Source organism: Corapipo altera, unplaced genomic scaffold (genome assembly GCF_003945725.1).
Source record: "Corapipo altera isolate COAL_440 unplaced genomic scaffold, ASM394572v1 67, whole genome shotgun sequence".
Classification (NCBI taxonomy): Eukaryota; Metazoa; Chordata; class Aves; order Passeriformes; family Pipridae; genus Corapipo; species Corapipo altera.
In genome coordinates, this window is record NW_020884906.1 from 1,389,452 (window position 1) to 1,414,009 (window position 24,558).

Genomic DNA, 24,558 nt, shown 5'->3' on the forward strand with positions numbered 1-24,558 from the left:
TATGATGATGATGATTATTAATATTATATAGGGGCTGTAATTTTCTTCCGACTCACTCCAACATCTCACAAAATAAACAGTTGCTGTATTATCCCCTTGTAAATGAGACCACAGGATTGTAAACTTTAATTTGTTACTTTTGGCTGCTCTCAGGTTTGGCAGACAATTAAACCAATTCATTAGTTCACAGAGGCACATTTTTGGCCATGTCTGGCAGCGTGAAGTCATCCAGTGAACACATTGGAGACAGGGTGCGGAAAAACTGTTCAGTGCCTTTGCCACAGGATCTGTCAGTGACGGTCCAGACAGGCTGGGGTGGCTTTTGCAGACCCAGGTGGGGGGGGATCTGCTTCCTCCTGTCACTCTGCTGTGCCCTGGGCATGGGCCATTGGCAATCCAGTGCCCCGATGTGTTGGTATTGACTATCTGACCAGAAAGTAGTTATGTCGTGCCTGAGGCTTAACCTTTACATTCTGCAGAGTTGGACTAGTGAAACTCCATAGGACATGGCAGAAAACGCTGAGCTCTTGGAAAGGCTGATCTGGCTGAGCGTGACCTCCAGAGCCAGCCCCAGCAGCTGAATTAATTCCTTCAATAGCTGGGCTGCTTTCAATCCCTGCTTTCCCAGCTGCAGATGCATGGCTAGCCTGCAGAGCCCCGTGACAGCAGTGCACAGCTTTTAGGCTTTTCAGGGCCACCAGTGGTATGTGCTGAGAGGTAAGGTGGGTTTCTTTGAAATGGAAGCCATAACAGTATGTTTTATGGCACTACCACCTCCCCTGACCAAAGGGCCTTTGTGCAAATCACCCCTCAGATGAGGTTCCCTTGTCAGACATTTTTCACTCTCAGTACTTTCTTAGATGTCCATTAACAAACCAAAAATCCCGAACCACCTCAGTTTTGGAAAAAGCCCCATAAAATTAATCCCTTTTCCTTTGTTCCCTCCACAGGAGGAGGCTTTTTTATAGCACTCAAAAATAAAGAGTTTTGAATAATGAAACCTGAAAGCTTCCCCAAACTAGTTCCCCCGTGCTGCGTTTCTCACTGGCCAGCACTTTGAGTTTGGATTTGCAGAGTTCTTCTGCTTTGCAATTTCCTCTGAGTGATCCCACCACCTCCAGCGTGCCTGGGGAGCATCGCTGGGCTCTGGTTCTCCATCGGCTGGGAATGCTGGAGAGAAGGGGAGGCTGCGGTAGGGAGAGGAGCATTTTTGAAAAGCTGGTCACTTCCTTCAGCGTCTTGACTTGTTTTTCCTTTTCCTGAAATAATAATAATATTTATTAACAAAAGTGTTTGGATAGAACTGTGAGCAAATGCTGCAGAAGAGTTAATTTCAACTTTGTATGTTACAACAACAACTCTGGAGAGCAGCTGCAGGACCCTGCCTGCCCCCGCTGAGCAGTGCTTTTCTTCCAGGGTTCCTCCTGCCACTGGTGTGGGGTGTGAGCTGGGCCCTCGGCTCCTTTGGGTGTCAAACACATCCTCTGCTCCCCACCCTGCCATGGAGGGCGATGGAGGCCTTCACCCCGCTGCGGGCAGCTGCAGTTCGCTGCGTGAGCTCCTATCAGGAGCCGGAGGAGGAGGATGAAGCTGGCTGGGTTTTGAGTAGAAAAATAAGCCCTGTATTTTTCTCCTTTCAGCTGTTTATCAAGGCTCGGGCAAAGGGCCTGACACGGCCGGCGCAGCCGTGATGTGTGTGACACACGGGCCGGTAATGAGGGACCTGCTGCTGAACGGCCAATTGAGCAGCGGAGCTGCCTGGCGGGAGGGACGGCGGGGGTATCTCTATTTTGACACATCCTCGCTGAGTGAGGAAGAGAACAAGCAGAAAATGGCTGATGATAAATGCAGCAATTAGGGAAGCTTAATGGAGCAGAAGGTTTTTTGTGAGAAGACAAAGAAATTGCCGGGCCGACACCTGCAAGGAGGTCCCAGCCGCTGCGAGGGAGCCTCCAGCTGTGCTGCAGCAGCAGGGGCTGGGATGAGGGGAGACGACCTTTATACTTCACACACGCATCCCTCAAAGGCCTTGGAAAAATATTTTCCAAGTTAAACTTCAAAACATCATTTGATTTTTCTTTTCCCCCATTATGTTCAGAAACGGGAGCCTGTAATTTAGGCCTGCTTGCAGCCTTCCCCCGCTCCCTGCTTTTCATTCTGCTTCACATAATACCCTGCGCTGCTGGGAAAGGCGTTTTCCTGACAAAGTATTGATCTCGGTGGTATGAAAGAGCTGGGGCCTCAGCAGGGGGGTGCCATCTCGCTGGGCACAGATGGACATGAAGGAGATGCCCTGGACACGGCTGCCGTGCCCACAGTGACGCCCTGTTAAAGGCTGAGCCCGGCGCCTGCCCCATTATCTCCAAAGCACCATGTTCCTGAGCTAAGCCCTGGGCTACCACCTCCCCAGGATTTGGACAAACGTGCTGAATTTGCTTGCCAAAGCCCCATTTTTCTTTATTTCCTTAGGCTCATGCAGAGCAGAGGGGCACCAAGAAGCACTGGGCAGAGCTCTGTAAGGGGTGCTGGCGTGGGGATGCCCAGGTTTTGGCGATGGGCGATGCCATTTTGGTCTCTCACAAGACCATTACCAAAATTCCCCAACACTGCAATGCAACTGTTTTCCTAAGACTTTGGCAAAAAGGAATCTCCTGAAGGATGTAAGGGAAAGGTTTCCCTTTTTTGCTTGGCACAAGCCAAAGAAAACACCCTGTTTTCCCCACCGCCGAAGGCTTCCCGGCTCCAGCCTGAGCTGCACACCCCTGCTCTACCTCTGCTCCCACTCTGGCACTTGCTGGCCTGTCCAAAGCACAGCTGGTGTGTCTCACTCTTCCCTAAGCTCTCAGGATATTGCATTCCTGACTAGTTGGCTTCTTGTCTTTCCCTCCTCTGGGCCAGGGTGATGTTGGCGCTGCAGACCTGGCGGTGGAAGCTCAGCCTGCTGCCGAGTCCTTGGGCTCCCTGCACCAACCCTCTGTCTAACTCGAGGTCACCAATAGCTAACTCTAAATATTTATGGTATGGACACGAATGGACAATTCCAACATGCTTATTTTAGGCAATAAAGCTGGCTTTTTAGGGAAGCACTAGAACTTTTTGTCAAGGAACAGTTAATATTTTTGACAAGTGATCTGAGGGTTCATTACAGCTTTACAGACTGGCTTTTTCCCTCACTCCATGATATCCTGGCTATTTGTTTATTTTATTGACTGGTCCAAGACTGGCCCCCATTAACTGAGGTGGCTGCACACATCTCCATCCATGAGCTGCATTGGCCCATGGCATTTTGGACAAAAATAATGCAAGTGCATGCACTAGTCTCCCTCCTTATGGCTTCCTAAGCATCTTTTTAAAAGCAGGTTGCCTAAGGCAAGCAATGAGCCTTCCAAATCCCATCCTCTTCCTCCCGCCATCATTTGTTTGCTAAATTCCACCCTTCCTCTGTGACTGAGGGAAGTCTCTAGGGAGACAGCCAAAAGTCGAATAAAAATGGTAAAAACGGCACAAAATGAAAGCTGAACAGTGGTAAAAATGCCTAAAACCCAGGAAGTCCTTCTGTATCAGTTCTTTTAGCAGAAGGCAGCTCAGCTGGGGTGGCTTAAAGGAATAAGGCTGAATTAATTAGTTTCTCTGTTTAGGTAATAATACCATTAATCACGATGAACCATTTTGTGAGAAGGCTGATACTCGACGCCGTGTAATTCCACAGGAATCCCACTGTAGTGCAGCATTATTGATGGGTCATCCTCCGCAGGCGTGAGAGCAATGCCTCCTAATACAGCAACTGGCAAACCGCTGATTTTCTTTTAATATTCAGACCACCACCACATCAGTCATGATGAATTCTTCTGGCACCGGGGTGGTTGCAATAAGCAATCCTTCAGGAATGCCAGGGGAGCATGGCATTGATTTAATGCTCACTTTTTAAATCGTACACAGACCAAATGCTTCCAAAAGGTACGGTTCATTTTCGTTTTTGTTTTTTTTTTCTGAAGTGTGCAGTAACAACCTCCTTGGTCACACTTACCCACATCAGGAAGGTGCAGCTATGGACTCTAACAGAGGTTAGGGAGGCTCATTTATGCAGGTCCATGTTAGTGGTGGTGTCAGGAAAGATCCCATGTTGGACACTGGCACTGGGAGAATTACAACCCCCCTGAGCCAGCATTAGGAATATCTTTCTGCTGAGTCCAACACGCTTTTCACATCCACCATGTGTTCTATGTTCCTCCAATTTCAGCTGGGAGAGCAGGTGCTGATTTTTAATGCCTATTTTGTTTTAAGCCTCCTTTCATGAGATTAAGGACCCTGCTATTTTATTTCATTTTATTTTTTTATGCTCAGTAATTTAGTCACACGCAAACTCACAACCAGAAGCTGTAACATGCTGTTAAAGCACAGTCGCCCACCGTTAAATCAGTCCCTGAGCACGAGGGGGGCTTGGGGCACTGTTCCATCCCCCTGCAGATGGCTGCTCTCAGCCTATGGGAAAAGCTGGGGAAGCAAATGGGGAAGGCAAGTGGAGAACAGCGCTCGAGGCGAGAACCTTCCCGGAGCGATGCCGGCAGCGCGATCCCTTCAAACGAGCTGCTGCACAGGGGCTCTGCTTCCTTTTCTGTCCTTCTTCCCCCCTGGCAGCAGACATGGGAGCAGCCCACGGTGTGCAGAGCCTGAGGTGCCCCAGTGTCGTGGGGTGAGAAGCTGCAGAGCCAGGGGAGCACTGCCCCACTCCCCAAATCCTGATCGCCACAGCGGCGGCCTCCGGGCATCCGATGGGCCACGGTCCTTCTGCCGGGAAAGATTCACAAGCAGAACCAAAAATCCCTCTCCCAGCACCAGGGAAAAAAGATTCTCAAGCAGAACCAAAACCCCTCTCCCAGCACCAGCCCCTCCTGCCAGCTGCCTCCTCCCAGCCGTCAATAAACCATTAGCCTCGAGTCAACAGCGCTGGCTACGACACACAAACACTCAACTGCCTTTTTCATCCAAAATCAATGTTGTATTTATCTTCATTGATCTACAAGGAAACTGAATGTTTAAAATTACAGGGGGTGCAGGGGGGAGGATGGGGAGGGGGGGGAAACAAGAGTTACAGAGCCAAGAAAATAGTAGCGGATGGCTGAATTAACTAGAGAGAAAAAGCCCAGGATATATAAAACATGGACACTGAAAAATAAAATAAGGGAAGGGGGGATGGTACAGCAAGTAAAACATGGCAAAATTTACATATGGATGAAAAGTAAAATTGGAAATAAAAAATAAATCATGCCAAAAAGCAGTTCAAGGCAGAACCACACTGAAACAAACATTTGCTTATGGTCTTCATGTACTATAGATAATATATCAGAATTTCTTTTTTTTTAATCAACCATTAGACTTTTTTTTTTTGCACTCCTAAAATTCTACTTTGTCTTGTATACAGATTCCAATAAGAACACTGCACAATTAGCACAAGGGGTCCACGGAAAATTGTCCTTGCTTGCCAGCGATCCTGCCCACAACACAAAAAAAGAGAAAAAAAAAAGGAAAAAAAAATAAGGAAAGGGTCTGCCGCATGGTACTGTGCCAGTTCCATCTGCTTTTGCCAGCTTGAAAAGTAGGAAACCAAAATTCCCTTCCAGGAGCGTGTGTCTCTCTCTTTCCTTGACGAACTGTCCCTTGTGTTTGTACAAAAAAATTCAGTCTCTCTCTTTTTTTTTTTTTTTTTTTTTTTGTTAAACACAAGCATCCTTCTTCCTGTTCACATGCCATTGCCATTCTGTCTCCAGAGTTGCGAGTTGGTTGTTTTTGGGTTGTTTTTTTTTTTTTTATTTTATTTTTTTTAAAACCTTCCTCCCCCCAACATCCACTAAGACCTGCCTCCGAGTTCTTGCATAGTTGAAGTATATATGCCGTACTTAGCTTTCTGAGTGTGAATTTCTGACTGTGACAAGAGTATGAGTTGTAACCATGTTAAGAAATAACCAGAGTGGTTCTAGAAACCATTTTTATAAAGTTCTACCTATGTTAAGAATTTAATATTGGTGTACATTTATATTAACAGAGTATTTACAGTTTGTTTTCTTTTTTTTTCTTTTTTTTGTTTAAAACAAGAAGTCAAAAAAAATTCCTCTTAAATTTCTGCATAATATAATAAGGCAAAAAACAAACAGTTTTGTACATTATTATTATTATTAATATTTTAATATATATCTGTAACTTCGGTTCCAAAGTACCAAGGTAAGTGATCAATTGGCCTCAGAAGGGAACCTCACAGTGGACTGTAAAACTACAGTATTTCCATAAATAATACTTTTAAGAAACCCTGGGTATTTTTTTCTTAAGGATCTGAGGCCTTTAAAATGCAAATTTAACTAAAAACAAAAGCAAAATTTCTTCTCTTTTTTTAAGTGAATAAAGAGCACAAAATTAAAAAAAATACAAATCCATTAAAAATGTTTCTCACATTTGGGAAAAAATGTACAAACTTGATATTCTCAACTCATTTTTTTTTTTTTTAGCACAGAAACAAAAAACAAAACCAAAAATCAATACCTATATATTAAATTCCCATTCTCAGCAACCTTCTTGTTGGAAAGTCCCCAACCCCGTTATTTATGGAAATGTGCTTAACTTCTACAAATTTTACATTAAAAAAAAAAAAGTTTACAGCAGTGCATTTTGTAAAAGGTTTGTTGGTTTTTTTTTTTTTTTGTTTTTTTTTTTCCCTGTTTGTGGGGTTTGTTTGTTTGTTTGTTTGTTTGTTTGCTTGCTTGCTTGTTTTGTTTTATGTACAGGTGAAGTTTAAAATTCAATGTCGGGGACTATCGTGCCTCTACTTCTTTGGGGTTCCTAGAGGGGGAGTAGTCCCTGGACTCTGAGTTTGTGAGTGGGGTAGTCCTGCGTGGGGAGGCAGGTCTGGTGCTGCTGGCTGGTACGAGAGGCGGTGGCGCGCTCAGCGCTGCGGTCGGCGGGTTCCTGTTTAAAATCCCGTTGTGCATGGCAGTGGATGGACTCAGTCTGGGGTAATGCATCCCGCTTAAATGAGGCATGAAGGATGGCACGTGTGCCAGGTGGCTTTCGATGGGGGACGAGTGCAAGTGGTGCATTCTGGCACGCTCAAGTTCTTCCCGTAAGTGCAAGCGCTCCCGCTCCTCCACTTGCCGCAACCGCTCCTGCTCTCGGCGGGCTTCAAGAAGGTTCTCGTGGTTGTAGTCGTGTGGTTCCCTGTCTCTATAGGATCGCTCGTGGTCATAAAAGCCAGAGGTGGTAGGAAACCTATGGATAGGATCCGTCCGGAGCTGGAAGTCCATTCGACGGTGCAGGTCTAAGCTCCGGTAGGCATCTCGCAACGGGTCCCGCATCGGGTCCCAGGAAAATCCAGGATGTGGCAGCCTCTCTCTTCCTGACAAAGGGTTCATGCCTATAAGCGGGGTCATCATCCTGCTGCGGTCCAGGACATTCATGTTGTTCATCTGGTGCACGCTGCCCATGGAGATGGGCATGGAGGCAGCCATTGAGTGAGGCAATGATAATCCATGGAGAGTAGGTGGTGGGGGATGCTCCACTGATCGGGAGTGCTGTGAAGGCTCAGACCCTACCACCAGCACGTCACTGTCTTCCTTCCTCTCCTCTTTGACTTTGATGTCATTCTTAATCTTCTGGAGGTCACTGGGAAGCTCCGTCTTTCTCTCCATGTCCTTGCTCATTAGATTGGTAAGCTTCAGGCTCTCACTTAGTGCAGGTTTGCTGTATGGGGATACAGACTGGATCACTGGCTTTGTGTTGTCCTCAGAGGGTCTCTTTTCATGGCTTGGAGTTTCCTTCACCGGGGAACGGCTCTCTTTGATCTTGTGTTCTGCTATGGGCGGCTCTCGCAGCCGCTCCGGGTGCTCCCGCTCGGGTTCCTTGGACCTTTCCCTCTCCCCGAGGCTGACCTGCCTGATGGGATCGCTGGAGGTCTGGCTGTTGCTGCGGATGAGATTGCTTATCTGATGTGTCACTGGAGCTGATGCCGGTGAGGATCTGTTTGAATGTCTGTTTTTATCCATGAGGTCTCTGCAAAAAGAGAGAGAAGGTACATCCTTGGTTTTGTGTGAACAAACACACCCGCGATGTGGGACATGCACAGTGCGGTGTCCAGCTGTAAACTTCCAAGATTGCTTGGAAAATGATTTGGAAAGCTCTGCTTTAGCTATAGCTGTGATGCTACACCAAAGGACATGCACTACCTGCCTTTACATACTACATAGGAAAAAAAAAAGTCAAATGTCCACAAATTTCGGACCAGATTGGGGATGTGTTTGAAAGAATACTATATTCACCCTAAGAGAAAGACCACCTCACTGGGAAATGGTGGGAAAAAAGAATTCTAGTCAGCTTATTTTAACTTTAAAAATGCCTACTGTGTGTTCATGTATACATCTTGCTGCCAGACAATGATCTTCTCAGCTGTAGAACTCTTAACTCAGGTTTCTTTCCTAAAACACGGATCCAGGCACACAAACCAGGAGCCTACAGAGATGTATGCAGGTCCTTCCAAAGACAGCCATGGCCACTGGAAGCACCCATAAGATGAGGCTGATTTTCCCTGGGAGCTGCAGGAGTTTTTGCTGTTGGCAGTTCTTGCAGGTAACCCAGGTGCTTCAGGAGAAACATCCATGAACCTGAGTAATTGACCTCTGTTTCAAGAGGACCTGCCATGATGAACAAGGGGTTTGATGACAACGTCCTCAGTTCAGAGAGGCACAAGGGTTTACGTTTCAACTGCACCTCTGCCTCTGAGCAAGCCAATTAGTCACAGTTAATCCCACCTCTTTAAGAGGGGAATAAATAATGCTCACCTTCTAAAAGCACTTTGCTCTGAATGAGAGACACTTTAAATGCAAAATATGATGATGTGATTGAGAGAACTGCATTATGCAGCTGAGAGGCTCACTGACACCTAAGTTTTAAGCTGGGTTTGCTTTCCAGAGCTGTAAAACCTGAGTACTGAAAGCTGGAGGTGTTTTGGGGAGCTGTGTAAGTATTTATCTCTTATGATTACATTTGCTACCCAGATTTCTTCCTCTGTGGACGTCCTGATTGCTGGTCAAGGATGTGGTCTATGAAAACCATGACCAAACAGGGATGCTGGGGACAGCTTAAGCTGAATTAAGAGAAATGTAATAGAGCTGTTAACCCCTAGGTGAGCACCCTCGAGAGTAAAGTAACCTCGGTTTGCAAATGAATTCCACTACAGCCAAGAAGGGAGCTTCCTATCCGTGCAAGGAGTGCCAGAGAATTTAACATTTGAAGCAAGATGATTTTCAGCCTATTGCTTCCATGTAATCTTGTTCACAAGTACTGCCTGAAGATCTCATTAAAAGCACTCCAGGCAAGCTATGAACCCCCTAACACCAGTCAAGCACACACATCTAAGACTTGCAGGCTGTTATTGCCTACAAAGAAGTAGCCTGTTGGAGACAACTGGGCTCTGAAATATAAAGGGCTTCACAGCTTTAAAATCATATAACTGGAAGCTAATGAAGTAACTATAGCCCAGGTGATACAGTCCTGTCATTGTTAATAAGGGTTTGCCTACAATGCAATTTTTAAGATCAGTTTTGCTAATGGATTCATGCACACTGCTCCAGATACAGGCATTTGCATTTTTATCTCGTTAATGTCCAGCTAACATTTGAATTCATCAGCATATCTGTACATTAATGAGAACTATGACTGTCTCCAAAGGACCCATCACAATGCTACCCTTCATGATTTCAGAATACCACAGCAATCCTAAAGCAGCTGCATTGAAAACAGCCAAGTATCCCCTGAAAACACAGCAACACACTTAATTCCTCAGCCTGGTGCTTTTTATTAACCTACTGGCAGGGACTGGCTTATTTCCACAGAGGAAAAATCCTAAAAGGCAAAGAGGTTTTTTTTTTCCTTTGTGTGTCGCTTGTGCTTATCTGAGGCAAAGGCCTATCAGCTGCTTTTAAGGACAAGCAACACTTTAGAAAAATCAGAAAAAACATAGAGGAAAAACAGTCCCAGAAGGAAGTGCTCAGAAGCCCAGGCTGCTCACCTCTCTTTGTCTCTGTCGTCCTTGCTCAGAGAGAGATCCCTCTTCTCAGGCTCCCGCTCCCTGTCCCTGTCATGGTTTGTCACTGAGGAGCTTCGCTCCGAATCCGTGGGCTTGGGCCACTGGGGAGGTGTTGGGAAGGACGGTGGGGTCCGGTGGAGTCTGTTCCATGGCTCGTGGGGATTGTTGAAATTCTGCAGGTTTGGGCCATCTTTGTGGGTAAAAATGTTGTTGTGAGCTGGAACAGCGGCAGGGGGAGGAAGAGTTAAAAACAGTTCAAAGCCAGGGATTACAAAGACATTTTTCACAATACTAATCACAACCAGAACTGTCCTTTCAAGACTTTTTAATGGCGAGGGGGAGCTTCTGGCAAGTGGACACAGATAATGCCAACAGCGGGTGTAAGATCCACCAGCTCTTTTTAAGGCTGTTGGTGGAGGAAGCTCTAACCACACATCTCGGTAACTCAGAGACAACTGACAATGCCCAGCTTCTCTTCTCCCCCCACCCCAGGCAAGGGTTCCAGCACAAAAGCAGTATTTTTCCTCAGCTCCTCTCACTGGCAGAAACTTTAATTTCTGGGTAGTTACAAGCAATCAGCTGCCTCCAGCTGAGGATTCAGGGAAGTTTTTGTTAACGAAACCAGACTATTTGGTGGTATGTATGCGTGTGTATAAACATAGAACTTGGCTGTAAGGCTTTTCAGAACAGTCACTTGATTTTCCTCCATCCATCTGCAGCTGATTCCTGTTGCACCATGAGATGCATAAGCATACTCTCTTATGTGTGGCTCTCAAGCATGTTTTGCCTACAGGTAACATGTTTTTGAAGTAAAATTATTTTATACAGGCAATTTAAACTTCAGACAGTGGTTACAGAGGAGGTCTGTGTGCTGAATGAGTATCAGTAGCTGTTCCACTATGTGTCTTCGCTGCTGAAGGGTGTGACTTTAGGTGCCCACAGGGTCCCAGAGCTCAGGGTCTTGCAGCTCCAGTACCTCTGCAAGCACACAAGGTACCAGCCTTCAGCAGAGAGGAGACAGAGCACAGCTACTGATCTCTGTGACATGCAGAAAAGCTCCCACCGCAGAGACCTGGAAATCTTAGGTGCAGTGTTTTCAGATAGGAGAATGGAGGTTAGGAATTAAACTTCTTTAAAAACTACCACCAGCTGCTGTAAATATTAGCATGTGGCTTTTCTGGAAGGGATGTTTGTCTGCAGTAACCCAGCCAGTACTTACTCAGAGCATGACTGCCTAATCCTCCAAAGGCATTGCTGCCTAAGTTCCCAAGGCCGCTGAAGGTGCTTGACCTGCTAAATGGATCTGGAAAGGCAAACAGGGATTTAGCAGGCATTTAGCCAAGAATGTTGGAGAATGAAACGCACCCCTCCCCTTCTTAACGGTCTGAATCCAAGTAGGATTAGGCCAGACTTTAAGCTGATCCTTCTCATTGCAAGGTTCTTTGCACAGAAAATTCCCATCATGTTAAAATGGAGAAGGGATTCAGTGCTCACTCTGCAAACAGGTGCTGTAATAAACTTTTGTATGCCAGTCAGAAGCGAGCTAGAAATTAAGGTCTAATAGCTGAAATTAGGGTGGCTGCTGCTGAGCTATAACTCTCCTTTCTTATCAGTACTAACAGCAGAAGCATTGCAATTGCCTCAAAAGAAGAATCTCAGCAGGCTCCTCGGCCAGCACTTGAGGGGATGCATTGTCTTGTTTCTACAAACAATTCCCTACTCTTTTTGTAATATTGCATAGAGACAGTTCTCAGCTAATTGCTAATGACATCCATCCTTATGCCAACTAACTTTGTCCTGTTTGTGCCAAAATCCTCTCCCATAACAGCTTCCTTCATCCCAGTGGTGGTGGGAATAACAGCACAGTCTTAGAATCTACTACAACAAAGGAATGGGAGGTTTGTATCCTTCGAGGCAGAAGATTTATCTTGCCTTTCCTAGCCAAGTATCTGACTATTTGGCTACTGGCACTTTATAAACAGTCCTGCCTTCTTTTTTCCCCCCCAGTAAATGTGTCCATCACCAGAAGAGGTTCCTCTCTGAGAGTATATAACCCGACCCGGGTTTCTCCAGAGACAGCTATGGGTTAAATCTTACCAGTGTACTTGTTTTCTTTCCTACTGCTCTCTAAACAACTCCTCCTTCTGCCCACTGGCTCTCTGATTGCCCCTCTAAGGTCTTTAATTTGCCATGTTAGAGGAGATGTGTTGCTCTCCACTTCCTCACAGGTATCATGATATTTAAAATATCAAGGCAAATGGTACAAATAGCTTGGATCTTTGAGCAAACAGCTATTTGCTTATTTACTTATTTTAAAATAGATGTTCTTGCCCTTCCTCTTTGATATTAAGTAGTTGAGTGACTCGGTAGAGATAGTTAATTTTGACAGAATGTTCAGGAATTGATGTAAATCTGGGTATTTGCAACAGAAAAAAAGTCTACTAGGTCATGTGGCACGCCACATTTACTGATTGGATGAGTGTTACTAAAACATTAATCAACAGAGCTTGAACTTTAATTGGCAATGAGCTGCTTGCGAGCTTCTAAAATGAGGAAATTTGAGAAAATCAGGCTCTACTTACTGCCAATTAGGAAACTGAAAGGCTGGCAAAATGTGCAGAACAGCTATTTGCCAGGAACTGTTCCCTGAACTCTTTTAAAGAGCATAGCCAAGAACTTTCATCGGTGGGAAATGGTAGGGGAGGAGCCCAGTTGAGGCTGCAGCTTGTCTGAGGTACCTTTGCATAAATTTCCCCCATTTCCTTGGGCATATTCAGCAGCAGAGAAGGGCTCTGCAGCTCCCATTTTGGCTGCTGTGCAGTGCCCCAGCAGTGACAGAGGTGACTGCTCTGCAATGCCCTCTTCTCTTGCAGGAGAAGGTCTGCCAATCCTGCCCCTCTCCTCTGGGGGACAGCAGGGGGATGTGCTGGGAGCTGGCAGGGGTGAGGAGCTGGCCAGCTTCTGGATGCTGAGGCAGTCTAAGCCCTTCCCTCCCGCAGTGCTACAGTGCAGGACCACGCTGGAGAGCCAGGAATGGGTCAGAGGTATAGAGGTGAAGGCAGGGTTTACTTACACTTACCTGCCAAGTGGTTTGTAGGCAGGAAACTGCTGTGGTGAGGGGAAGGACCAAAAGGGGTGGTGGCTGGATGTGTCGCACCTGTGAGAACAAGGTCCCTTTTTAGTTCAGGAGCAAAACTCCTCGTGCACTCAGAGGCCCTGACATTCAGGAACTGGATGCAATGGTCAGATTTAAACACAGCAAAGGCAGGGGAAGACCCCAAACACCAGCTGAGCAAGCAAACAGGCAGGATTTCTCCAAGAGCCCTATGGAGGAGCCTGTGGGCACTAGGAGGCAGGAGGAGACCTTGCACTGAGTGCTGCTGCTCACCTGTAGTAAGAAGGAAGCGAATCTCTTTGTCTGACATTTTCAGTCACTACTCTGTGTTTACATTAAAAAGGGTCAGCTCAGGTTATGGGCTCAGACAGAAGATGCTTGGAAGTGACTGATTAGAGTCTATATGAAACACCAGTTAATGACAGGCACGCAGGGAACATCAATCATGCCTCTCCCATGGGAGCTCCATCCACGCTCTCACATCTGTCTCTGCATCCACAGGCTCCCCCTGTGGTATTTTTTTCCCTTTCCCAGACACTGCTCATTGCCATGGTGCTGTGCTTCCTCGTGGGAAAGGAACACCACTGCTGAGCAAACCTTCAGATGCTGCCTGGATGCAAACACAACTTCTGCCTCCCTCGCAGAAATCAAGACCTGCCATACCTGTGCACTGTCTCATTTTGTTAGAAACTAGTAATTCCACATAATGGCAGAGGCAGCGTTTTCCAGAGGACATGTTAAGTCACGTGCAAAACAGACCAATGTCTACATAAAGCTTTATAGTGCTTGTCTCATATACTTTGTTGGTAAAAAGTTAACTTCCCTTAATACTGGGAAGAATAACAGGTGAAATCTAGCAAACACGAGCAGCCACATGTCCAGAACATGAGCAGGCTATGAAACTGGAGAAGGAGACAGAGCTCTGTCTGAGGTGCCAGCTTGGGCACCTCAAACCTAAGCAGCCAGAAAATGAGTTGAGGAAACTTAAGAGAGACCCCAGCAACGAGGCCTATCTAGTACCTATCTATAAACATTCTGACTGCTCCAGTGCTTCAAGACGGATGGAGACTGTCATCTTTCTAATCCTTTAAGATTTCAGAAGGTGTATAATGGATGGGAGATTTCTTCAAAGGAGACGGCTTACAAACTCAACTACATGGGCTGATAATAAAAAATCCTCTGGAGGAAGCCGGGAGCAGCACTGCAGGCTGTCAGGCAGTTATTAAATGTAGCGTCTGCCAGGCAGCCCAACATCCGTCCTGGAGACAGGTGGCCCTAAGATAACTTATGTCTCCCACAGTAACCAGGCAATGCAGCAGAACCAATGATTCACACCAACTGCACACGTGCTCGATAAGGTGAAAAGAATGCCTCGGATATTGCAGAGTAAAAGATTTATTCATCTCTCTATTACAGCTGCAGTGTTTGCTCACGTTGATAGCGCTCTTTACCCAGATTTACCGTGTGATGGCTCTTGTGATTAATACACTCACGGACAAGTTGCTGTAAGGTTGTTTATCTCTAGTGAAAGTTTTCTATTAATTTGCTTTCTCTAATGTTTCTCTTCCATGCTATTTCCCCTCTTGCTTTTGTGAATGAAAAGCTCGCATCTTTTAAGAGAAAAAATTCCAGATACCAACTGGACCAGAGCTTTTCTGCCTGTTGGGGTAAACTCTGCCCAGAACAGCCTTCAAGTAGCAAAACAAGGCATGAAATAAGGTCCTTGTAATGACAACACAGGACAGACTGAGGACAGTGATAAGGATACACCTGCCACAGGAAAACAGCCAGGAGTTTGTAAATAAGCTGTGCTTATGCATCCAAGTAGATGCAATAAATATCCTGGCCCTGTACTATCAAAGTACCTTTATAGAGACCAAAATACAGGGTAGCACCCTAGGATGTAGAGCTGGCACCAGCACTGATTATATCTCCTAGAAATGTGCATTTGATGCTTCAGAATTTCCATGCACATACAGAGAAGAAAGACAGACTGAAGCACTGGTGGAGTTCCTGAGAGCTATCTGACATCTGTATTTGAAACTCAGTTCTCACAGAAATTTCAGTTTGATCCTCCTCTGTTGCTCTTCTGTCATGTTTGGGACAGAATTCTAACCTCATTCATCTCAACAGCTTGAACTAAGGCTGCATATGACCATGTCTGCACTCAGGGTGATTGTGCAATACTGCATCATAAAACCAGAGTAGCACTAGGGAAGAAAATGTCATTATTTGCCAATTAATTACATACATAAAGAGCTGAGTTACATCTCATCAACTGATACAGCTCATTCAGAACACAGACTTTAGCATCTCAAGCACAGAAAAAAAAAAAAAGAAGTTGAGGGAGATAGTTAAGCCTGAGAACAGAATGAAGCCAACACTCGGCATTTGGTAGACAGATATCCATGTGAATCCACAGTGACCTCCTAAACCAGAATGTCAGAGTTGCAGCCTCCCATGGTCAGAGCCAGTGAGAACAGCACAGTGGAGCTTAATGCCCTTTGGTAACTGCATAACTGTAATTACTTCTCCAACAGATTGGAAAGCAATTGATCAATGTGAACTGTACTCAATTCTCTGGTTTTTTTTTTTGTGTTTTTTTTTTTTTTTTAAATTCAATATATACCATTTTAAGCCCTAGAGTTTGCTGGACTTTGTAACACATAGGAGAATTTTCTATTTAAAAACCAAACACTTCACAAATACACCTTCTGTGATATTTTCAATGCTGTTATTGAAGTTTTCCTTTTACAAAAAACCCCTTGTTTTCAGAAAACAAACAGAAACTTGGTGAGTGGAGGAGCTGAGAAGAACATGGCAAATATAAAAGCAAGAAAGAGGCTGGGGCCACTTCCAATCCTGTGCAATGGAAACATTTTCAAGTGTTTTGTCAAAATCGCTTTTAAAAATCACTCCATAGCCTATTAATCAGGCACATAAGAACCAGCTGCACAGACATGAATGTAAGCCAAGTGCTGCAGCTCAGTGACGTGCAGAGGATCCTGCACTGGAGGTGGTGGCAGAGCTCTGGTCACAGCGGTGGCCAGAGCGTCCACACCCCTCTGAACCAACCTTGCCTGCTCCTATTTTTGAGGCATGTGTAGCTGTAGGGACACACGTGACATATACTGACTGTTTGTTGGGTATTTTTTTTCAACAAGTAATGATATTCCCTTACCTGTGGTAGAAAACAGAGGCCTGGCAAGATCTTGTGGGTAATGGAAGCCTGGAAACACTCCAGGGGCGGGAGGTCTGCTGAACAGGTCAAGTTTACCACCTATCTCTAGCTTGTGGGGATCCAGCTGCATTTGCTGTCAAACGATATAAAAACAATCTCGTTACACACTTCCTTTTTTATGGGAGAAAAAGAGAGGGAGTTAAGGCTCATTCCTCCTTGGCCCTGCCAGGGAGAGTTAGTGAGAGTGACAGCCGTGTCTGGGGTCACACAGCCGTGCTCCGACAGCATCTGTGGGGCCATTTCGCTCCGCAGCCTCTCGGCTGCCGGCCCCATCCACACGGATAAGGTCTGAAGTGATCCCAGCCCCTCAGCACACACTGGAGCACGGAACATGATACACCAAGTGTGCTGCACCCCGGGATCAGTCGGTGCTCTCAGCCTGACAAAAATTACTCTGCGGGCAGAAAGCTGCCGACACGAGTCTGGAGAGCTGGGTGATGGACTTGTCTGTTTTGCTTCTCCAATTTGAAAGAGAGAGACGTGCCCACACTGTGCCCTTCCTGCAGCTAGTACAGCTCAGTATGCAGGCAAGAGGCAAAGGATAAAGCAAGCCATGAGGCTCCTCCAGAGGCTATTTTTATCCTTGCCCTGTAGAAGTGAGCACGGCCAGGACCACATTTAAGTCACACAAGTCTCTCAATAGCCCAAAAGATTATATATTTGCTTATAAAAATACATGGACATACCTCACTTGCAGAGGCACTGCTGACAGTGTACCTACTTAAGCACTGAATAGTCTTCATTAATGGAACAAAAAAACTACAGCAGGGGCTATGAAAAAATAAAACCTACACAAACTCCCTTATCAGCTACTCCTCCTGCCACAAGAGCCTGTAACAGCACACCAGAGTACCTGTGTCCTGTGACCTCTTGAATTTTAACCCCCTCCCTCTGCTCAACATCACAGCAGTGCAGGAAGCTCCACAACCCCTAACACTGGAGCCATCAATCTCCTCCCCTGCTCTGTGCTTTGTTAATGTGTTCTTCACTGTATCAGCCATTTCATTACCTCCTCCACGGGAGGTACTGGTACAGAAGGGAAATGACATTAAACGTGTGTGCTTTGTAAAGAAGATGGACTTGGGGAAATATTACTCTCCCCCTCACTTTCTTTGTCTCTTTCTGGCCATGCACTCAGTATCTACTGCTCATTCTGCTACCCTTCAACTCAGCTCCTTTGCCCTTATATAAACTTTATGGTTGCTACAATAAATGTTAAAAGAGTGTAAGTATTAGTTAATCAATACGGGCAAGCTTGAGAATCACCACAGTAACTGTTTCCTGCCCATTACTCACTAAAATACAATCTGTAAGCTAAAAGACTTGGCTTTGTTCCAGAGACTGTCTGAATTACCTTCATCTTTTGCTGGTGATGGTAGATCTGCCAGGCGATCTGTACGTGAACTGCACACCACTTCCCGGGTTTCTGCAATGGAAAGCACAAGAATTTACATTAATTTATACGTTAGCAATCTACATCAGACAGAACATTTCATTTCCCTCACTGTCAACCAGGCAGCTAAGCAATGAGAAAGGCTGATTACTGAAACGGCACAATGGGTGATCAACATCTTCTTCTGTACTGCAGCAGATGATGTTTAAATTAAGAAGGAAACAGGAAGAATGTGGGCTATCTTCCTCATCTCATGGACATCTGAGATCCCTGCCTTGTTCTTTCCTACTTGCACTCCCCACATCATGAACTGAAATGAATGGCAGCAAAGAACAGTATGCCATGCTTAAGAGAAAGCAACTAATAGTTCACAGTTCTGCTTCTGAAAAGAGCCCTGTTCATTCATCCCTGCTGCACTGCAGGCTAAGTCATGCGTGGTTATTATGGCTACTTGCTTTTGGGGAGGAAAAGGGTTCAGACAAACAATCACCAGGATGAGCAGTGCCACAGCTGAACAAGTCACTGTTTTCTGCTGAGCTGTGGTACTCACTGTAGGGTGTTTATGTGGAACATCAGAGGCACATTGACCTAAGCCACCATGAATCTGCTCACTGGTGAATGTCTGCCCATGGCACAGTCATTTATTTCTGTGACCCTTATTTCATACCGTGAACTATTAATGCACATAAATAGATGCAAAATAAGGCTGGGATTCAACCTAAACGTTATTAATCAGAAGCAGCGAAGAGCTAACGATGACATTTTGCTTTAACTGAAGGATTAGTGTGAAATTTTCTACTGGACATGTTAAATTTCAAAAGCACATGCACAATACTCAAAGCATCTGTGTATAAATATGTATATAAAATCCCCCACAAACCTTACTTACTCTTACTGGAGGCCTATAAGGGTCTGACACCTATGGAAAAAGCAGAAATAAAACAATCAGTCTTTCTAAAACTAGCCAGTGTACAGAAAGGTGGGGAACTTCCTTCCTCTGAACAAGTAAAAGCATTTAGAAAGCAATGTTCCACAGAAGTCCCCTGTGACATGGGAAACCTAAAAGGCTTAAAGAAGGCTTAAAACTTCTCTTTCATTCCTTGAACCAAACTCAGTAGAATTTTATGATAAACAAAGCAGCTTCATGCCAGCAACTGAACAGTGCCAGTGCTTTTCTGAACCTTGTAATCGTTCTGAAATGGAGCACATAAAACTACTCTCCAAGCAGTGCTTAGGGGAAAAGATGTTGAAGGGGTTTCCTGCCCCATTTCCCTGTGACTTTGTTTAAAGAAGCCAATACATCCCTTTGAATTTATGACTGGTGGAGGTTACTGTCTCACCAGAAAAAGAAACTTCTGTCCTGACTGCATGTTCCGAGTCTGGAGGCCAATTTGGTCACCAGCTTGCTCTCCCTTTTCTTATGAGCAATCCCTATGTTTACTGTAAAGCCAGATAAGCTGAAATGAAGGTTATATATTGTTGCCTACCCCTGGAGTCTTCTGCAGCAGCGTATGGTGGACTGTGCCTGGTCTACCTGCTACATCAATAGGGTTTGAAGTCTGAAAGACAAGAATAGAGCGTGAATAATACTGTATCACACCAGCAGTACATTTAACATCTCTATCTGATGTTAACAGCATTAATTAGGACATGTTTGCACTGTGCTCTGAGCACGCATGTTGCTACATTAGTGCTAAATGTTATCTCTTACTGACAGCCAACAGCATTTAACCACCATGTCATCTGATATTATTCAGCAGCAGCAACAGTATTCCAGTAGCACCCCTAAGCCCCACTGAAATCACACCCCGTTGTGCTATGCAGTGTGCAAGTGCATGGGAAGAGACAGTCCCTGCCCCAGAAGCTTATTCTTTAGACAAAACAGGCAGGAGGTAGGAGAGAGGACAAGAGAGGTGGCCTGCCTGCCTCCCTCCATGTGTCAGGCAGCAGCCAGTACAGCAGTCAGGAATAGAACCACTCGAGCATCCTAGTCCCATGAATATTCCACCCACTGGACCACGGCCCCTCTTTGACTGGGGCCAGGTAACACAATGCCTAAACCAGCAACAGCCCATCTATTTGCTTGGACAAGGCAAAATGAGAAACCTTAGAAGGTGCTTGTGGGTCTTTTATAGCTTTGCATTGTTTATCCCATCATTTTCCAGCGAGAATTAAACACCTCATTGAATGAATCCCTGTTCCTCCTCCTCCGGATCCCACCTGTTGCCCTGTCCTAGATGATCCCCAAGAACTCATTTATCTTCTCCCCCTGGCATTCATCCATCTCCCACTCCCAGAGCTCCTGCACCTGGTGCCTCTGCACAGCTGAGTGTGGAGGGTTAAACCTCATCCCCCAGGAGATTACTTTGCTCACATTTTAGGTCAAATTATAGTAGATTTCAAACAGTGCAAGGCATGAGTATAATCACAGGCGTGGGAGGGAAGATAGGTTTTCATTTGTCTAAGGCTGGTAACTTCCAGACTCATTAAGAACAGAATTCTCGTGTGTGTGTGTAGGTAAGCCAATGCACTCCCCAGGCAGAGCTGAGCTCTCAAGGCCTCTCTGACAGCTGAGGTATATATAAGGTGGCAAATAAGTTACAGCTATCATACAGGCAAGAGCTTTAAGATCACAACATGTTAATAGCACGGTGTCATCCTGTCCCTTTGTCCCCTGGAGGAAGACGTGAATGCTTCCTCCAGCAAAGTAAGCGGAATACTTCTGACCTTTTCAAGTTCTTAGCTCGTGAGAAATGGCCTTTGGGAAACTCACTGAGAAGTTCACCGTCAGCCTGGATTTATGTGCAGTGGACTTGCACAGCTGTAGGCAACGGACATGGGAAGGGGAAAAACAAAACCAAGACCTCTGCTTTGGAAAGCGAGAAGTGCAGGACTCAGCGTGCCAAAACCAAGTCATCAGGTCTGCAGTGATCAGGAAGGCTTTAGTCAAACAGCTTGGGAGGGAGAGAGCATGGAAAAAGGATGCAGTAACAATAACTGGAGTGGCTCTGCCTAGCAGTTGAGCTCTGTCTCCTCTAGGAAACTGTAAAATAATGTACCAAAGTGGCAGATCCACTTTTTAAGCTATCCCTGTCTTTTTCAGATGTTAGATTGTATGTAAATACAGCACAGTCCAGAGATCAAGTGATGTCAGTGATTAACCACGGCACCAGAGTGTGACCTTGCACTGCTTAAACTCAAGCTAGCAAATGTTGGATGTATCTATCATTAAAATGAATGAAAAGCTAGTTATAACACAGCACTAGGAACTGCTTAAAAATGTAAAGGGTCTGTGCTCACTTTTCCTTTCTTGCTATGTTAAATGCTTCTCCTTGGCCTAATGGTATTTTACAGTGAGGTGGAATCTGAGCAGCTCTGTAATGAAGATGGAGAGCAGAAGCCCATGCCATCAGTGTACCAGCAGCTCCTCATCAAGAGGAAGCAGCCTTATGGCAAAACACAGCCCTAGCAGCCTGCTAGCAGAATTTGGCACTTCCACCTTATTGGTGCAACTCCTTTTCTTGGAAGATCGAGTTCACACCCTGACAACTCGGGGTCTGTAGGGATTCCCTGGCATCCCTTGCAAGAATAACAACAATTAACACTGGCAGACAAACTCCATCAAAGGATGGATGTGTTCTGTCCCTCTTCCTCCCTCTGCTTTGATGAACTGATCCTCTTCTAGGCCTGCAGCCACTACACACAGAACTCCATTCGGTGGCACTGAGGAAATGCTCCAGCTTCCACTAAAAACATTAAGTTAAGGGGGGAGGTCGTAAGAAGCCTTATTTGCAGCAGTTGCTAATTACTGACTTGCACTGACATCAGGGAGACTGCTGAGGGAAGCACATCCCACAGACCTATCTGGCATGGTTATGGAAAACACCTTCCAAATGCAAACAGGAATGGCCTGGCTACTGTGCTGGTCCTTCAAGCCTTCTAACACAGCAGCAGAGCTCTATGGAAATGCAGTCCAAGATAAGAAATCTCTAAAATCACAGCATGTGAGGAAGCTAAACATGTCACCTGACAAAGGAAATAAATGCTTCATTTTCAAACAAATACTGTGCAGATAAAGCCCGTTTTTTCCTTGTTTGGAGAGATTTAACAGTTCCGCACATTTATAAATAGTTAATAAAAAGAACATGTCTGGGAGGGAGAAAAAAAGCAGTGCACACCACAGAATTCACCAAAAATGGGGGTTATCATGGCAACATTTCCAAACGCCAATCAGTGCTAGTTGTAATGACATGTTACAGCTGCAATGCACCTTTCAAACACATTATCTCAAAGAAGCTTGCAGGCATTAATCAACCCTTATAAAACCCACTGCAAGATAACTTTAAAGATGAGGAAGCTGAGGAACAGAAGGTTTAAGCGACTTGCCCAAGGTCAGACAGTGTTGGAGCTGGGAATAAAAATTCAGCTCCTTCAAATTGCTCTACCCATTTAGAGCAGTCTCTCCCTATTGTTCCCACACTTATGCAGTCAAATTCTCATTGCTTTTTTTCTGGGAATAAACACAGTTTATCTTTTGCAATCTCAGACCATTAGATTTATAAAATGATTTGGGACTCATCGGTCTATTAGGAGCTGTAAATGTTTCAATCAAATAAAGCACTTGACTGTGTGCTTCTCCTCCAGTTTCAGCTGACCTCCCAAGTGAACCACTATATCCTTTTCCAAGGAAGGATCTGTAGTGCCAAGAGAAAATTTCTGCTAAAGTGTTGGCTGCTTTGTGCAGAGGATGCTCCCAGTTGTGTGGGGTGATCGCTTCCAACCCTGGGCTGCGTTTCTGCGGGTTAAATCATGTGCTACAAAATCACCAGAGACACCACTCTGAACACAGTTTCTCTCCCAGCAAAAGAACAAAGCCTTCAGAAGAAGAAGTTTGTACCTTCGGTTGAAATGCTCCCTGAAGTGACCCAAAGGGACCTGAATGTGGAAGCATGGGTGGCATTCCAGGCATTGCTGGAGGATAGGTTGGAAAGAACTACAAAAGAAAAAGAGATGCTTATGTCACAGGATGACTTGAACAATAATGGAGGTAGGTGCCAAGCCTGGCACATACAAAAATAGTACTGTGCTGAGCAAGTGCCACAGTGAAAATACACGCTGAATTTGCTTTCAAAATTTTTAAGAGCAAAGCCAAAACTTGGAAAATGCACTCATCTGATGAATTTTCTAGATAGTGCTGAATGAGTGTGCCTTTAAAATTGTGGACTATTGCAGGAAGCACAGAGCATAATTTGGGGTTTATGTTCCCTTTTCGTTAACTTTGCATTTTTCTGCAGTTGCAAACAAATCAATCCTGTTTTGAAATGTGACTTGCTTTAATTTTCAAAGCAAAAAAGAACCACAAGATGCTGCACTGCACTCTAACCACAGGCAACATGCACACCACCTTGTAGTTGTGTTGTAGGCTGGGTTAAATTTTGCTTAGGCCTCTCCTGAGCACATACAGCAGTTTTACAAGTCCCAAAACATGTAGTTTTTGTGCTTTGGAGCAGTGGGGAGCACCAGGAAGAAACCACCAGTCTGACTTACTCCTGTGACCTGAGCAAAACCTTGTGAAAGAGCCATGCACTCCGGGCTGCTGCACTGGGAGAAGCACCAGCTGCAAAGATACTGCAATGACCACTGATTGAGCAATTCCTGCGCATTCCCTGCCATCCCAGGCACAGCCATACAGAGCCACAGCAGCAAAAATGCAGTAGGACAAGAGATTTAAAAAAAAAATAAATTAAAAAAGCCCAAAGGAAATTTCGTACCTTAAAAAGATAAAAATCAAGATGGAAAAAAGAGCTTTAGGAATGAATGAACCAAAACACGACTCATCAACCGAAAACAAGCAAAAGAAGAGCAAGCAGAACCACTAACAAAGAAACCAACTGGAAAGGTGGGCACTCACGTTGGAATGTCGAAAGTAGGGGTTGTCTAATTTGGGAGCGTACTTGTCAAACTGGAAAGAAAAGAGAAAAAAACAGAAAAGAGGTGAGTTTGGTTTTGGCAGTAGCAGACACATCAGCATTTCAACACAGACAAATAATCATGGCCCGTGTGCACAGCATTGAACAGAGCAGAACTGACTGGTTATTCCACACTCGCTCATCGGGGAGCTCACTGACTTCCCAAAGCTAACAGAGGAGCCCCTGGGTCTCGCTGGGTGCTGCCAAGGCTCACTGCAGAACCCTGTCTCAGGCACTGCAGGAAGAGCTTCCTTCACTGGGAAGAGAGCAGTCCTGACACCTGCAGCACAGCAAAATGTGGGGAAGTTCAGCTCCAGGTCTAGATCTGGGATCTGCCCCTGGATCACTGAACTAGGTCACAGACTAGCAGGTGAGGAACATTTTCCATTAGGCCCCAACATCTACTGTGGGGCAGCCAATACCAATTCCTCTTTTTCTGGGTTCCTGTAAGAACCAAAATTGTTTGGGAAAGGGCTTAATTGCTTTAGATGCACAAATCTCGATATATTCCCCTTCCCCTGCAAAAGGGAGAGTGCCCCAGAGAAAAGGTGATTGCTAACCTTTCCCATTCCAGCATGGGGTTTTAACACCTCCATGTGTGTAGTCTGTGCCCCATTTGTCTTGTACCATCTCAGAAGCAAAACCAAAGCACAAACACATTGCATTTCTGAACAGTATGTACATTCTGCTGGGGAGGAGGGAGTGGGGTAGAAGGCAGGGAAGGGAGCTGTAGGACCCCATGAAAAGCTGCTTATTTGGCAAGTCAGCTGC

General features: G+C 45.3%; 1 protein-coding gene across 19 annotated transcripts in view; it reads right to left on the minus strand.

The window, feature by feature from the left end:
* Nucleotides 1-5,012: 5,012 nt before the first annotated feature.
* Nucleotides 5,013-24,558, minus strand: part of FBRSL1 (fibrosin like 1) — a 508,705-nt gene continuing 489,159 nt past the window's right edge. For 12 of the 19 annotated variants that reach the window (XM_027652110.1, XM_027652125.1, XM_027652123.1 and 9 more), the window contains 10 exons: nucleotides 23,730-23,780; nucleotides 22,716-22,811; nucleotides 19,306-19,377; nucleotides 18,699-18,737; nucleotides 17,780-17,851; nucleotides 16,366-16,498; nucleotides 13,149-13,226; nucleotides 11,289-11,372; nucleotides 10,052-10,286; nucleotides 5,013-8,037 (listed from right to left, as the gene is read on the minus strand). In XM_027652110.1, coding sequence (XP_027507911.1) covers nucleotides 6,804-8,037; nucleotides 10,052-10,286; nucleotides 11,289-11,372; nucleotides 13,149-13,226; nucleotides 16,366-16,498; nucleotides 17,780-17,851; nucleotides 18,699-18,737; nucleotides 19,306-19,377; nucleotides 22,716-22,811; nucleotides 23,730-23,780 — 2,094 coding nt within the window. In that variant the 3' untranslated portion in view covers nucleotides 5,013-6,803. The remainder of the gene's footprint in view (nucleotides 8,038-10,051; nucleotides 10,287-11,288; nucleotides 11,373-13,148; nucleotides 13,227-16,365; nucleotides 16,499-17,779; nucleotides 17,852-18,698; nucleotides 18,738-19,305; nucleotides 19,378-22,715; nucleotides 22,812-23,729; nucleotides 23,781-24,558) is intronic. The other 7 variants (XM_027652121.1, XM_027652120.1, XM_027652124.1 and 4 more) reach the window with 4 other exon arrangements.